The 14,982-nt window shown below is 42.4% G+C and overlaps 2 protein-coding genes across 13 annotated transcripts in view; one reads left to right on the top strand and one right to left on the bottom strand.

Annotated features, from left to right (window-relative positions):
- cep152 (centrosomal protein 152) overlaps nt 1-1,306 on the bottom strand; it is a 45,882-nt gene extending 44,576 nt beyond the window's left edge. For 3 of the 11 annotated variants that reach the window (XR_008570472.1, XM_054777082.1, XM_054777083.1), the window contains exons 1-2: nt 997-1,306; nt 765-867 (exon numbers count right to left, since the gene is read on the bottom strand). Coding sequence is in view for 6 of the 11 variants with exons in the window: in XM_054777082.1 (XP_054633057.1) it covers nt 765-851 (87 nt within the window). In the remaining 5 variants the exon portion in view is untranslated. Of the gene's footprint in view, nt 200-284; nt 476-764; nt 868-996 lie in introns of those variants that run through there. The other 8 variants (XR_008570473.1, XM_054777075.1, XM_054777076.1 and 5 more) reach the window with 7 other exon arrangements.
- A 362-nt stretch (nt 1,307-1,668) lies between these two features.
- Nucleotides 1,669-14,616, top strand: galk2 (galactokinase 2). 2 transcript variants are annotated; one of them, XM_054777611.1, is made up of 10 exons: nt 1,669-1,895; nt 1,966-2,054; nt 2,245-2,368; nt 7,340-7,433; nt 7,553-7,699; nt 7,762-7,860; nt 10,251-10,403; nt 10,489-10,699; nt 10,790-10,991; nt 12,003-14,615. In XM_054777611.1, exons 1-10 carry the CDS (start codon nt 1,846-1,848, stop codon nt 12,208-12,210), a joined length of 1,377 nt encoding a protein of 458 aa, XP_054633586.1. In that variant the 5' UTR covers nt 1,669-1,845; the 3' UTR covers nt 12,211-14,615. The 2 variants fall into 2 exon arrangements, with proteins under 2 accessions (XP_054633586.1, XP_054633587.1); XM_054777612.1 differs by lacking the exons at nt 1,669-1,895; nt 1,966-2,054; nt 7,340-7,433 and having other exon boundaries at nt 2,253-2,368; nt 12,003-14,616.
- Nucleotides 14,617-14,982: the final 366 nt, after the last annotated feature.

Raw genomic sequence — 14,982 nt, 5'->3', positions numbered from 1 at the left:
CCACAAGGACTGTTGAATGCTCTCCAAATCCTGCACCGTATCCTCAACCAAAGGGCCCATGTTAACCCATTTACACATTGAGCAAGGAACGCGCCGCTTTAACAGGGAATCAAATTCAGAACATCCTAATCCATTTCAGGAGAAGAGACTGCGCATAACATCCAAAGAGTGCGTGGCATTTTTGTCAGCTCCCAGCAGAACTCATGCATTTTGCTCCAAACAGAACTCCATTGTTTGGACAAAACATATAGCAAAGCTAAATGGAGCAGAAACATTCCACGTACCAGCAGGAAACATTTTCCACTTGATCAGACTGTAATACAGGGGATCCATCAGGGTGAAAAAAGCGGTCAATGATCAATAACATTCAAAAAGTCCATCTTGTTTTTCTTCATGCTTGCTCTTTAGCACAAGTTGCATCGTGCACAAAACAAGGCATTAATAGTGAGAAAGTAGGTTAACCCCATGGTAGCTAGTTTCAGTGTGACGAACCGGAAATAAGACCAATAGCAAGCAACACAAGCTTAGTTGAAGGGATGAGTCATAACCATGCATACCTGCTGAACTGTGAACATGGCTTTCCCTCAAATGCAAACTGCTAACCAGTGATGAAACAATTATTTGGATTATTTTAGGAGTACAGTGGAAGCAAGTAACGGAGAGAAAATGTTATAGAATGTTGAATGTTTTAAAACGTGCCACATTTGATATTGCATGTTATACAAGAAAAAACCACCAGCTTGTACGTATATTCTGCGTTTTACCTCTTGCTCCCTTGCATAGTCCTCTTCATCGTACTCTTCGTCGTCGTGCTGTGTTTGTAGAGCAGCACTGTCAAAATCAATAGACATGGCGGTGTAGGTAGCGCTGGGAAAGACAGCAGAATACCACGTTCATATTTAATGTGGCCTAAAAGCCGTCAGACTGAACACAAGTTGAGTTCTCGCTATGATACTGTTGCACTTCAGCATGGTTGCAAACAAACCAATTACTTACCTTTTGCACAATTCTGTCCAGATTATTCCTAACGCTTGTTAAGTGCTAGCCACATTGTTGTTTCCGGGGCAGCTAGTGAAGCTAAGTAGCTAAGTAGAATTAACCAAGGCACGCCTTTAAAAAAAAAAGTTATGTACGAGACCTAAAATACAAAGTTGTCATGTTTTAAAACCTTTGCATACCTCGCTGGATGTACTATGACTACTTACTGACCTGCTGTTAGTTTAATTCCACTGTTGTCATTTGGTGTAGCGCTTTATGTCCCGCTATATGCTAGCCTAGCACGAGCTAACCGGCTGCTCGTATCCTTTTAAGACTCGCCCACTTTGAAAAGTCGCGCGCATTGGCAGCGCCAAATGCAGTTTGAGTGAATAGTGCACATCAGTCATATATGTCAATATTTTACCGACTTAATCCTACTGTGGTTCTATATTAAACCCAAAATAACAATATACATCAGGGTATTTCTGGTTATGTTTTATTTCGTGCTCGACCGCTGACATCCCCATGGCAACGAGTAGGGCAGCGTAATCCACCACCATTGTGTTTGTATTATGTGACCTCATGAGTTCACGATATTACGTTTCTCGTTATGATTGGTCGGTCCCGCCTTCTCTCTTCACCGCGCTTCCGTGTTTGTCCGTTTACCTTCCACTGTTCCAGAGTCAGTTTGTCGGATACTAATGTACATATATTGATGCTAAACTCCTGGTTAAGAGCTGACCCTGATTCAGGTAATCGACATCCGGGATCCTGTGACGGTCAGTTGATTCGCGGCCAGGATGTCCGCATAATTCTGAGCCCTGCTGTTTGGCAAGACGAGTATTTTCGGAGTTGTTCAATCTAAAAATGTCCTCAAGCCCACCCAAATTTAAAGCTGCGGTCATTGGTAGTGAACGGTGAGTATTTACTACAAGCACGGAGACGCGGAGTGATAAAGAAATGTATTGACTTTTTTTTTTTTTACAGGCTCCAAAACTTGAAAACAACTTTCGAACTCAAGTATGGAGGACCGCCTGTCTTCTATGCATGTGCACCAGGAAGAGTAAATCTCATAGGTAACTTGGTTTGTAACGTATATGGCATACAAAAACATGTAAACGGTCATTGGCTGTGTTACACTTTCATTCTCCGAAATGAATACTGCCAGTATTGTGCTTTTCTGCAGCAACACTGGCTTGAGCAGTGAACATGTATCTCCATTTACCGGTTTGCAATCTGTTTTTCTTCATTTCTGCTGTCTAAAAGGCGAGCACATTGATTACTGCGGCTACTCTGTTCTTCCAATGGCTATTGAACAGAATATCCTTGCAGCCGTCTCAGTGAACAAGTCAGAGACAATCCAGCTGGCCAACACAAACACTACGTACAAGTAAGAACCTAAATCTTTTTCGAGGTCCTATGCTATTATTTCAGGCATTTTAAATATGTCTCAGAATAACCCACAATAGTATCTTAGAAGTTGTTTGGTCAAAATGACCAGGATGCTGGAATTTAATCACTTTAATCACTGGGAACACTGTTTTGTGTGTCTGTAGCTTTAATGCAAATGAGCTGCGTTTGCCCAGTGCTTCAAAAGTGCTCTTCATCCACTTTTTCCACAGTCATCCCTCACTACATCACGGTTCGAACATGATGAATTAATGAATGAATTAATAAATTATGGCTGTTTTGTGGTTGACTATTGTCTATTAGACAGACAAGTCGTATGTGGTATTCTGGTCACTAGGTGTCAGTAATGTTACATTAATATGACATTACAGTACCTGAAATTAGACAGTACATGGAGTCAGCCATGGCATGTCGGACATGATAGAGTGATAAAAAGTTCTCCCATCCCATGTAGAAGTGGTACGTGTTTGGCTTCTTTCTTCGTCCTTATTCCCCACTTTGTTTGAAACACTTTCTTAAGTTTAGAACAATTAAATTGCAGGCTAACCATTGAGCTTGGTAGCTTGCTATATGCTCTGAGCAGCAGCTGTCTCATGCCCCTGCAGTGATGGCGTAGCGTGTGCGTCAGTGTTGTAGTGTAAACAAAGTACTAATAATAAGTGGGGCTGTCAAAAATAGCACGTTAATGGTGGTAACTAATTTGTTTAATTAATTCCGTACTTCTTGTTTTTTTTTGTTGTTTTTTTTAGCACAATTAACGCCACAGCCCTCTGTTGTGACGACAGACAGCGGCACAGTGTAGCGTCCCCACAGAGGCACACGGTCAGACGCTCTTTTATAACTTTATTCTGACCTGAACACATCAACGGCAGTACAATGCCAACACCATATATGTATCGCCAACTCACAAAAAAAACACGTCTCTAGTCCATTCGTCATTGCAACGGCACTTCCTCATTGTCACTCGACCATGGGTGTCCAAACGTTTTCTCGCGAGGGCCACATAGTGAAAAACAAAAGGATGCAAGGGCCACTTTGATATTTTGTAAACCAACACATTGAGATATGCTAAGAAGCTATATGTACTGTAGCTCAAGAAAAAACTGCATTTCACCTTTGTAATATAAATGTATATTTCTTTACAAGTTTATTCTCACATTTTTTCAAATTAGAAATCGATTTTTTCCTCTTAATATTTTTATTAGTCTGGTAAAATTTCTGCTGTTGATTTTTTTTTTTTGTATCATTTTCCAAATATGTCAACATCTTTTCTCCTGATAGTTTGACTTTATATTCATGTCATGAATTTTGCTCCTAAAATGACATTTTCCCTCATAATATTACTTTATTCTTGAGAAAGTGTGACTTTTTTTCCTTAGTAGAACTCTTCTCTTAATATTTTGACTTTTGATTAATTTTCCCATTTTTGCTGCTGTTGTTGTTGTTTTTTTTTTTTAAAGTTTCCTTGTTAAATTACATTTTTAGACTGTGCGGCGGGCCGATAAAATCACAGCCGCAGGCCGCAAATGGCCCCCGGGCCGTACTTTGTACACCCCTGCACTAGCACGAGATGCATTCACTGACACAAAAACGTCTTTATCACATGAGTGTATGTGTGGTCTAAATCAACAGAAATGCAAAGAAAAACAAAAAGTGGCTATTCTTATCACTCACTTTGTAACTCTTAATGCAGAAGTGCAATTTGCTGCAGTTAAGTATGCTGGGACATCCCAGAAAATTCACTCAAAACATGTGAATTCAACCTACCGTATATGACGTGGTGTCTTTGAACGCAACTCGTCATTGCTCATGATAACACAGGTAAAGTCTGATTCAAATATTCTGCTACTAACTCATTTGCTACCAAAAAATGATTTTTTTTTTTTCGCAGCCCCAACGCCCAATCCCAAAAGGTCTTTTACGGTGATGGCGCACGTGCACAATGGGAGAGATCATGTTTAGTTTTAAGCTGTAAAAACGGCCACCTTGATCAGAGCTCGTAATGGATACTTCCAGTGTATTAACGAGCTCCACAGCAAGGCGGAAGTAGAAAAGCATGGAGGAGTGTAGCGTGCAGAAGGTTACGCATTGATGGGAAATCTTAACGCGTGCACACGCATGCACACACACAGTTCAGTTCCAAATGTGCAAATTGTAAATGGCTCATGGTGTTATATTTGTAAATACTTTATTTTGAAGTAAAACAACATTTTTTGTGTTGTTTATGTTGTGGCATAGTTGTTTAGATATTTTGGCTAAATATATATGGCTAAATTTGTGTCAAAGTGCAAGTTATGCTTTTTTTTTGTTGAAAGCTGATAATTTGATGAAACGTACATATGTTCTACTGCTGATTACTAAAGAAGGGAAAAAGGTAGAAATGACTTTTTTTCTGATGAAAGGCGGGAGTCTAATCTTTCTTTCGGTAGGTTCCATGTTTATATAGCCATTTAACACAATATCCTGTGTACCTTGAAAGATCAGTCAAAATGGTCTAAAATGGCCGCTACTGGTGGGGATGTCTTTTGAAAAATGTGTGGTAGGGAATGAGTTAAAGAAACCAGTGTTAGCTAAATAGATTTTCAGACATGTGTGCCATCATGTTTCAGTTCATTTGGCGCTGTTATACAAATATATACAATCCTGCCCATCCATCCATCCATTCCTCCGCTTATCCGGGTCCGGGACTCAGTAGGGAAGTACAGACTTGCCGGTTCCCGGTCACCTCTTCCTGTTCCACCGGGAGGACACCAAGGTGTTACCAGGCCAGCTGTGCGACATAATCCCTCCAGCGTGTCCTAGGTCTGCCCCGGGGCCTTCTCCTGGCCAGGCGATCTCGGAAAACCTCACGAAGGAGGTGTCCGAAAGGGTCCGGAAAGCTTTGCCTTCCGGCTCAGCTCTCTCTTCACCACGACGGTCCGGTACATCGACCGCATTACTGCAGATGCTGCACCAATCCGCCTGTCGACCTCACGCTCCAACCTTCCCTCACTGGTGAACAAGACCCCGAGATACTTGAACCCCTCACCTGGGGCAGGACCTCATTCCCAACCCCCCCTTTTCCCACTGAGAACCATGGCCTCACATTTGGAGGTGCTGAGTCTCATCCCGGAAGCTTCACACTCAGATGCAAACACCCCTAGTAAATGCTGAAGGTCACAGCCCCATGAGGCCATCAGGACCACATCGCCACATCGCCAGTTCCTAAGGCCCCCGAACTGGACTCCCTCGACGCCTTGGTTGCACCTAGAAATTCTGTCCATGAAAATTATGAACAGAACGGGTGACAAAGGGCAGCCTTGGTGGAGGCCAACGTTCACAAGAAACAGGCTGGACTTCCTGCTGGCAATGCCAACCGGGCTCCTGCTCCGGTTCTGCAAGGACCAGTGGCACGTAGTAGTGCCACCACTCCCGTAGTCCGGGAGCGCCCCCACAGAACACCGCGAGGGACACGGTCCGATGCCTTTTCCAAGTGCACAAAGCACATGTAGACCAGTTGGGCAAACCTGTACTTCCAAACTGGACCCTCCAGTACCCTCCAGGTGTAGAGCTGGTCCAGTGTTCTGCAACCGGGAAGAAAACCACATTTCACCTCCTGTACCCGAGGTCGTACGGTCATACCCTTCTTTCTCTCCAGCACCCTGGAATAGTCTTTCCCAGGGAGGCTGAGGAGTGTGATCCCCCTATAGTTGGAACACCCATCTTGAAAAGGGGGACCACCACCCCGGGCTGCCAATCCAGAGGGATAATCTTGCCCTGTCATTTATTTTTCTTTCACTAAAATAGAGTAAAAATGGGCGTATTTCAGACATAGTGTGACATGGTGATTAATCATGATTAATTAATTTGAAAAACCTGATTAGTCTGAAAAAAAATTGTCATCACCTGACAGCCCTCATAATAAGTAATAGGAAGGAGTGTAAAGGTGACTATAGGGGTGTTATTTCATGTTTAGAGGGCTCTAATAATGGTAAAAAGTGTATTTCGACTGTTAATTGAAGTATTGATACTTCATCGAAATGTCTGGAACCAATTAAACGCGATATCCGAGGCATGACTGTAACTCTGAGCTTGTCCATCGTACAGTAATAGATGCCACACACAACATCATGACATTAGCGCCGGAGGCCACAAACGTTAGCAACACGAGCATCAGACGAAAAATGATTAGGACTCCCACGTATGTATCTGACCGACTGATAGTTGGCAGAGCTCAAGCATCATTTTAAGATACGAATGGAAGCCTTTTTGTTTGTTTGTTTGTTTTTACACAAAGTTGTCGGGCGCATACATGGGGGAGGCTCATCTAAAGAGGAGTGGTATGGTGTCCAGGAGGCAGGAGGTTTTACTTTCATGACATCATAAAAAGTCTGTAACTTTAAAAGCAACTGTTTGAGTGTCTGTTCTCTCATAATCATAATCATGATTATGAGTCATAATCAGGCTGCGAGGACACGTATTACTGTTAGAACGTCATGCGCAGTAGTGAACATTTAAGTACAGTGCGTCTGTGTAGGCTCTCAGTCGTACAGGAGTTGTCCATCGAGGGAAAGGCTTCTTGAGACGTCATCTGTACTTCTGTGAAGAAAGTGTCGGACGTTTCGCTCCTCATCCGAAGAGGGAACAGTTCGTCAGTTCGCTGACGAAGCTCTTCGGATGAGGAGCGAAACGTCCGACACTTTCTTCACAGAAGTACAGATGACGTCTCAAGAAGCCTTTCCCTCGATTTAAGTACAGTGTTCCCTCGCTACAACGTGGTTCACTTTACGTGGCCTCGCTAAGGGAGAACACTCATTGTGTTCTGCGTCCCGATTGGTTAAGGGACTGTAGGGACTGCCTAATTGGCATAATTGTTGGATTGCTAGCAGTGTGGCTCTTTAGCGCTGTACTGTATGTTTGCTCCTCGACAGAACTCACAATGTCGTCGATATGACTGTTTTTATTTCTGCAGGGATTTTACTGTGTCGTGCTCAGAGGAAATAGCCATTGACAGGGCTAACCCAAAGTGGTATTATTATTTCCTCTGTGGAGTTAAAGGCATTCAGGTAGGACATGAGCACAATGGGTACATATGCCAAACGCTGGGTGCACACACTTCCATATTTTGTATTAAAATCACATTAGTACCAGTTATGGAACTGCCTTCCGTTTGTGTTCAATACAGGAGACGTTTGGCATCACACGTTTACCAGGGATGTCATGTGTTGTGGACGGAAACATCCCACCGAGCTCCGGCCTGTCCAGTTCTAGTGCCTTAGTGTGTTGCGCTGGTCTCGTAACGATGGAAGCAAATCAGAAGTCCCTCTCCAAAGTAAAACATGTAATCATAAATAAAAAAACAAACAGATTTCTCATGTTGCTCTCCTTTTTTAGGTGGCTCTTGCGGAGATATGTGCTAAAGGTGAGCGCTACGTAGGCACAGAGGGAGGAGGAATGGACCAGTCCATCTCATTCCTGGCAGAGAAAGGAACTGTACGTGGTAAAATTGTTCATTAGGGTTACAGTCATCCCTCATCTATCGCGGTTATTTGGTTACAGACAAGATCATTTTCGCAAAGAGAGATTCCTTATTTATAAATCAAATAGCCCCGTAGTTTATAGTTTCGTATTTTTGACCAATAATAGGCCGTAGTCAACCATGCACGAGTGCTGATTTATTAATGAGCATACGATGAAAAACCGTGCTTGAGTGAAGCTGTGAAATTCCAAACACAAAGTGTCGAGGAACAACTGCACTCAGGTCATTAAAGGTTGCCAAGGTCGTTGCCAGAGGTTGCAACAGTTTAGTGACTACTATACGGTCTCGTCGCGCAATCATATGCGTTCAGAGACATATTATACAGTCTAATAGTGTTCCCTCGCAGCATCGTGCTTTAACTTTCGCTTATTTGCTGTTTTGCGGATTTTTTTGGTGCAATTTTAGTGTTATTTTTTTTTTTACCACGGATAAATGTGGTAACAGGCCAAGTCTGGCCCTTTAAGATAATTTTCATTGTGGGAAGTTGAGTGTTGTAGTTCCATTCTTTAGCAGGAGGCGCAGGTGTCTCTCTCTATTTTCTCTCTTCTCTCTGCACCGCCCATGGTCTTCTGCATCCTGACTGGCTGTACACCATTGTCAATTAATCGCCTTCTAGCATCTTTTGTGGTGGTCATGGCTAGCAGACTAGTTAACCGTGTGAGCCAATACTGTAAACAGTAGAAGAAGCTAACTGTGTGAGGAAAATACGACGACAGGAGCAATATGTTTTAACAAGGATACAAAAACACTACAGCCGAAATACGCCAGGACGAGGAGGCACGGGCAGAGGAGAATTGTATAAAAAATAAAAGCTTGTTCACAGCTTGTATGTGAACAAGCTGTGGTGGCCTCTTGGCCACAGGAACATTAAAATGTACATCTATGCAGCATTTTTTTAAATCACTTATTGGGGAAAAAAATAATGCCGATATCAACCGATATGACATTTTCATGCAAAGCTGGCCATAAATTATAAATACAACAAAAAAACAACACAAAAAAGGGGTTGTTTCACATCAAAATAATAATTTATTCACAAATACAACACCATGAACTATTTACAATTTTCACATTTGGAACTGAACTGTGTGTGTGTGTGTGTGTGTGTGTGTGTGTGTGTGTGCATGTGCATGCGTTGTAATTTCCCTGCAACAGAGCGCAGAGCATGTTGAGAGCACTGAATGCAAATATACTGCGTCACCTTCTACACCAGGGGTGTTCAAACTTTTTCCAGCGAGGGCCACAAACTGAAAGAGTAAAGGATGCAAGGGCCAATTTGATCTTTTCTAAAGCAACACATAAGAGATATGCTAAGAAGCTACAGTATACAGTATGTACTGTAGCTCAAGAAACAACTGCCTTTCACCTTTTGGAATACAGGTGACGTTTACAAATGACGTTTTTTCCATCATAATACGAGTTTATTCTTGGAAAATTGCGACTTTTCTTCTTCATTTGATTCTGACTTTTTTTCTTAATATTTTGACTTTATTCCCTTAAAATAACTGCTGTTTTTTTCATTTCTAGTGTTTTTTCCCCCAACTATTTCATTTCAGCTTTCCTCTTGTAAATGTTCTTCTTATAATTCTAACTTTATTCCCATAATATTTTTTATCTTTTAAAACAATGTATTTTTTATTTATTTCAATGCTGTTACTAAAATGTTTTTTTTAATTTTATTCTCATAAAATTGCAACTTTTTTCTCATTAGAAAACTATTTTTTTCTCTTAATATTTTGGCTTTACTCTGCTGTTGATTTAAAAAAAACAAAAAAAAATTCCAAATAGTTCAACTTTCTTCTTGTATATTTTCTTCTCTTAATATTTTGACTTTATTCCCATGTTATGAATTTTCCCCCAACCTAAGTTTTTTTTTTTTTTAAATATTTCAATATTTCAATTTCAACTTCATGCTACGATAATGACATTTTCTCTCATACTATTACTTTATTCTTGAGAAATGATGGCTTTTTTTCCTTGCTAGATTACAACTCTTCTCAAGATTTTTGATTAAGTGTCCTTGTTAAATTACATTTTTGGACAGTGGTGCGGGCCGCACTTTGGACACCCCTGTTCTACACGCTACACACCTCCGCGCTCTCTCACTTCCTCCTTACTGTCTGTGTGATTCTTCCATTCACACATCCCTGCCGAGCTCTTATCAAAAGCACTTCTGCCACCCTGTGGCAGTTTTCATGGGTTAAGTGGCATGAGTGCAGAGTTGCATCATTGCCTCTTTTTGCAAAAACATAAAAGACGTACAAATACGTTGTTGGGATCGGGCGTTTGGGGAAACTCCAACACTGTACTGAATTAGTTGGTGTGCGTGTTCTGCCCTCAACAGGCGAAGCTGATTGAGTTCGAGCCTTTGAGAGCCACTGATGTCCAACTCCCAGACGGCGCTGTGTTTGTGATTTCCAACTGCTGTGTTCGGATGAATAAAGCAGCTTCTTCTCATTACAATATCCGTGTGGTCGAGTGTCGGATCGCAGCAAAGGTACAAACACATACGTGTCCTAATGTAAAATCAAAGGGATCCATGTCGCCTTCAGTCGAGCTTGTCTGTCATGCTGTGCATTCAGATGCTGGCCCACGCCAGGGGGCTAAGCTTCAACAGGTTGTTGAAGCTGGCGCAGGTGCAGATTGAGCTAGAAGCGTCTCTGGAGGACATGCTGTCTCTGGTGGATGAGGTTCTGCATCCTGAGCCGTACAGCCGTGAGGAGGTCTGCAAGGTTCTGGGTATCACCTCGGAGCAGTTTTCCACAGAGCTGCTGAGTGCTAACACTCAAGATGGTGAGAAAAAAAAATACATGCAAATACATGTGCTCATATCGGGGGAACCATACAACAACAGCTACTACTACTACTTCTTCTTCCTTTCAGTGAAACATTTCAAGCTGCACCAGAGAGCTAAGCATGTTTACGGTGAAGCAGCACGTGTTCTGCACTTCAAGAACGTTTGTGATTCTGGACCTGCTGAGTCCATCCAGCTCCTGGGAGACCTGATGAACCAGAGCCACGCTAGCTGCCGGGACCTGTATGAGTGCAGCTGCCCTGAACTGGACCAACTGGTGGACATTTGTCTGTGAGTAGAACATCTCATTTAGCCTCCCCATAAAGCAGAACGTTGTGCAATACATACAGCTGTCCCACGTTTATCGCAGCTAATTGGTTCCAGCCCTGGCCGTGATAAGTGAATTTCAGCAAAGTAGGATAACAAATGGAATATTTTCACAGTTAACGCCTGTTTCTGACCTTTTGAATTTTTTTTTTACATTATTAGAGCCCTGTAGACATGAAATAACACCCCTATAGTCACCTTTGTACTCGTATTAACTAATATAGTAGACATGAAAGCAAGAGTAAGATGAACTGGAGTCAGGAAAAGGAATTTCCCATCACTACAGAGTGACATGATTATGATGTATTATGAAGACTAGGGTTGGGCGATATGGATATCGGCCAACATCGGTATCGTTTTTTTCCTCTATATTTTAAGCCGACATAGCGATGTGTGTTTGTGTGTGTGTGTGTGTGTGTGTATAGTAGTTTTAATGCAATAAAATAAGAACATGAACGTTATTAATCAAAATAATAATCAGCAAATTCATGTATTTTAAACAATACCCCTTTTCAGCCTCTGCACACATTGCTACAAAATCTGCAACAAACTGTAATGCCCGTGCTTGTGATGTAGTCACCCATGCAATTCCGACTCCATATGGAAGATATTTTTGACACTCTTATTTCGTTTACACAGTTAGACGGCAAACGGCGCTAGTGTTGTCCACACTAGCATGCTAAACGAAGCTAAACCCGCTAGCTCAGTGTTGCCAACTTGGCAAATTTTCTGGCATCATTGGGGGGTTTTCTGGTACATGGGTACCTAAAAGTGAAAGCATGTATTGGTTTGCAGTTTCTTCTCTTTCGTTGAGAAGCAGCGGGTGCAGCTGAGATGATGATCTTCTCCTTGAAAGAATTTATACTGGTGTATAAGAATTATCGCCCAACCCTAATGAAGACCCTTGCAGAACACTTCAATCTTTGACAGACCGACAGACAGTGAACACATCATCCTGGTTTATTCTGCTGACAGGAAGTCTGGAGCTGTGGGCTCTCGGCTGACAGGAGCGGGCTGGGGTGGCTGTGTTGTCTCCATGGTTCCAAGTGACAAACTCCAGTCTTTCTGGCGAGCAGTGAGGGAAGCCTACTACCTGCCTGATTCATGTCGAGCCGCCATTGTGGAACAAAGTTTGTTTGTATCGAAGCCTGGAGGTGGAGCTGCAATTTATCTTGAAGAATGATCCTCTGTTTCTAGACTGTGATTTCAGTGGATGTTAGAAATTATACCTAAATTCAAGTCATAGAGTGCAGTAATAATACTGTATGAATATTTCATATGGCCTAGTGGTTAGGTCTCTTGTTGAAAACACGCAAGCGCAGGAGAGAGATGACAGAAGACAGCTCCATTTTAGACTATTTGGATGAACTGTGCACGGATGAGGAATATGTCACTCAACTAAGTATTATGTATGGTAAAATGCAGGGTGATTCAAAATCAGCACGCAATATTCAAGAAACCAAAAACAATAGAAAACTACAGCTTGGACATGTGTTGTACATACAGTACCTCCAACTTTTAATTTCCTGTTTCACAAGTGCTCAATGTGGCCACCACTGGTGGAACATAAACTTTAACACAACCCCACAGGAAAAAAAAAACACACACAGTGAGGTCCAGGGATGTGGCAGGCCAAGTGCAGAGAGTGACACACTGTGGTGACTTTTTTTATGTTCCACCACTTCCAGCAAATATCCATGACATGAAAGATGGAAGATCAGCTGCAATCAACACGGTGGCCCGAGACATCCTGAGGTGCGTTTGGGAAGAATTCTCATATGGGCTTGATGTTGTCCGTGCTGCCAGTGGTGGCCACTTTGAGCACGTGTAAAACATGAAATGAAAACTTGCAGGTATGTACAACACGTGTGTCCCAGCTGGAGTTTTCTGTTGTTTTTCCTTTTTGAAATATTGCGTGCTGATTTTGGTGCATTATTTTTGAATCACCCTGTATGTTACCATACATAAATACTTAGTTGAGTGACATGTTCCTCATCAGCGCACAGTTCATCCAAATAGTCCAAAATGGAGCTGTCTTCTGTCATCTCTCTCCTGCGCTTGCATGTTTGCAACAAGAGGCGCTGGCCCTGAAATGACAACAGGCGCAGCCGTGTGTTGCGCTTTGTGTGACTGGTGTGGACCTTTGACCTCCTGAATACTGGGCTACAGTGCCAGGGAAAAAGGGAACCGGTTGAATGCGTCACAGGCCCACAGGCTGCCATGAGGCAGCGCAAATGACGTTAGATATCATATCACAGCCTGTCACACTTTCAATTGCACTTTATTATACTCACGCAACTGGACGGTGTTGCTGGCTACTGGACACCATCTTGATCAGCCCAGATCACCAGTGGGCTCCCTGGTTAAGTCCATCACAGGCGGTGGAATCCAGCAAAGACGGGATGAACGTGGCTAGAATGACATCATGCAGGTAGGCGATACTTGCTGATCAAGAACATAAAGAAAACAAAGTTGCTCAGTTGCCAAGAACGTCGGACATTTCTACAATGTTGGAGCCAGCCACGAAAACTCGGAAACAGCGCTTCCGTTTGACCAGAAGAGTGCAATTTTACATTACGGTCACGAGGAGGCGCCGTTAACCCAGACTGGGACACACGCACTCAACCATTGACATACAGTTGTCCTCAAAATTATTCATACCCTCGTTCATATTTGTGATTTTTCATTTTTGTAATTAAAAGAATGCATTTTGTCAAGTTTGTTCATGAAATTATGTGACCAACAAGTGAAATAACAATACACAATAAGAAATTCTTAATTTCAGGGGTATTGTATTCATGGAGTTTTTTTAAATGTCATGTTCAAAATGATTCGTACCCTAGGTTTACCGAGTCCAATGTCTTTCTTTAGTAGTCAATAGCAAAGCCTTTGTCGTTTCTGACTGCTTCGAGACGATTCTTGTACGTGGCCACGAGCTTCCTGCATGTCTCCTGTGGGACTTTGGCCCATTCTTACTCCGCGAAAGCCTCAAGCCGGGTCAGGTTGGTCGCTTTCCAAGCCATCAAGCCGTCAAGTCTAACCACAAGTTGTCCATTGGATTCAGGTCAGGGCTCTTGACTCCGCCATTGTACGACGTTGACATCGGGTGTTTCTCAGCAGATTCCTTACATGTGTTACTCAGCAGAAGAAGATGCGAGCGTCTTCATCACATATACAAGAATGGACAGGTGATGGTGTGCATGGGTACCGCGCAAGACAACTATCAAAACCAACCTCTGCTTAAATGGCCCCAGCAACTAAGCGGAACTACGTTCCTTGTTAGGGATCAGAACTGCACTCACGGGAAGTCACAGTTGCTGTAGTACACTGCTGATGGGGATGTTATACGACGTAATGTCAACAAATCCGAACTATCCCTTTAAGTCAATGTTTAATTGCAGCCAGCTGTAGCACACTGTCCAACAGGCGCGAAGCGACCTCGCATGACTACTAACAGGAAGTGCACACAAACTACGAGCGTACAACGTGAAATAAAAGAGTAAATAATAATGGGGGGAAAATGGAGCATACCAGTAAGCCTATTGTTATTCCCTCCAGTCGACAATTACCAGACCAAGATTTTTCTTTTTTGCAACAGGCATTTATTGCTGTGAAGCATACCATGAGAACTGTACAATTTGACAAAAAAAAAATACAGAAACTGACAAATACAGAAAACAGTATTAGAATGTTAAATAACAAATTAATTCTCATGGAGAACATAAAATGCATTCACAACACAAAATATGGCTTTGTATATACGCCATAGACTTGCTAGCACATTAGCGGCTAACAATATCGCATTAATTTAGATCGGCATAGAATTTAAACAACTTAAAGAGTGCAAAATGTTATGGGCTTTATGGCATTTATATTGCCGCATTGGAGGGGAGTAAAATCGGGTCTTCTAAGAGTTACACCAGCAACTTGTGAAGGTGACTTATTGCTTTTTGGC

Source organism: Dunckerocampus dactyliophorus, chromosome 5 (assembly GCF_027744805.1).
Source record: "Dunckerocampus dactyliophorus isolate RoL2022-P2 chromosome 5, RoL_Ddac_1.1, whole genome shotgun sequence".
NCBI lineage: Eukaryota > Metazoa > Chordata > Actinopteri > Syngnathiformes > Syngnathidae > Dunckerocampus > Dunckerocampus dactyliophorus.
The sequence above is the reverse complement of the archived record's forward strand: the minus strand, read 5'-3'. Positions and strand labels throughout refer to the sequence as shown.

Excerpts from the sequence above, each read along its gene's own strand:
- galk2 (XM_054777611.1), top strand. The coding sequence starts at position 1,846 with ATGTCCTCAAGCCCACCCAAATTTAAAGCTGCGGTCATTGGTAGTGAA. Across the intron at positions 2,055-2,244 it reads AGGAAGAGTAAATCTCATAG|GCGAGCACATTGATTACTGC; the intron begins GTAACTTGGTTT and ends GCTGTCTAAAAG. Across the intron at positions 10,992-12,002 it reads CAACTGGTGGACATTTGTCT|GAAGTCTGGAGCTGTGGGCT; the intron begins GTGAGTAGAACA and ends TTCTGCTGACAG.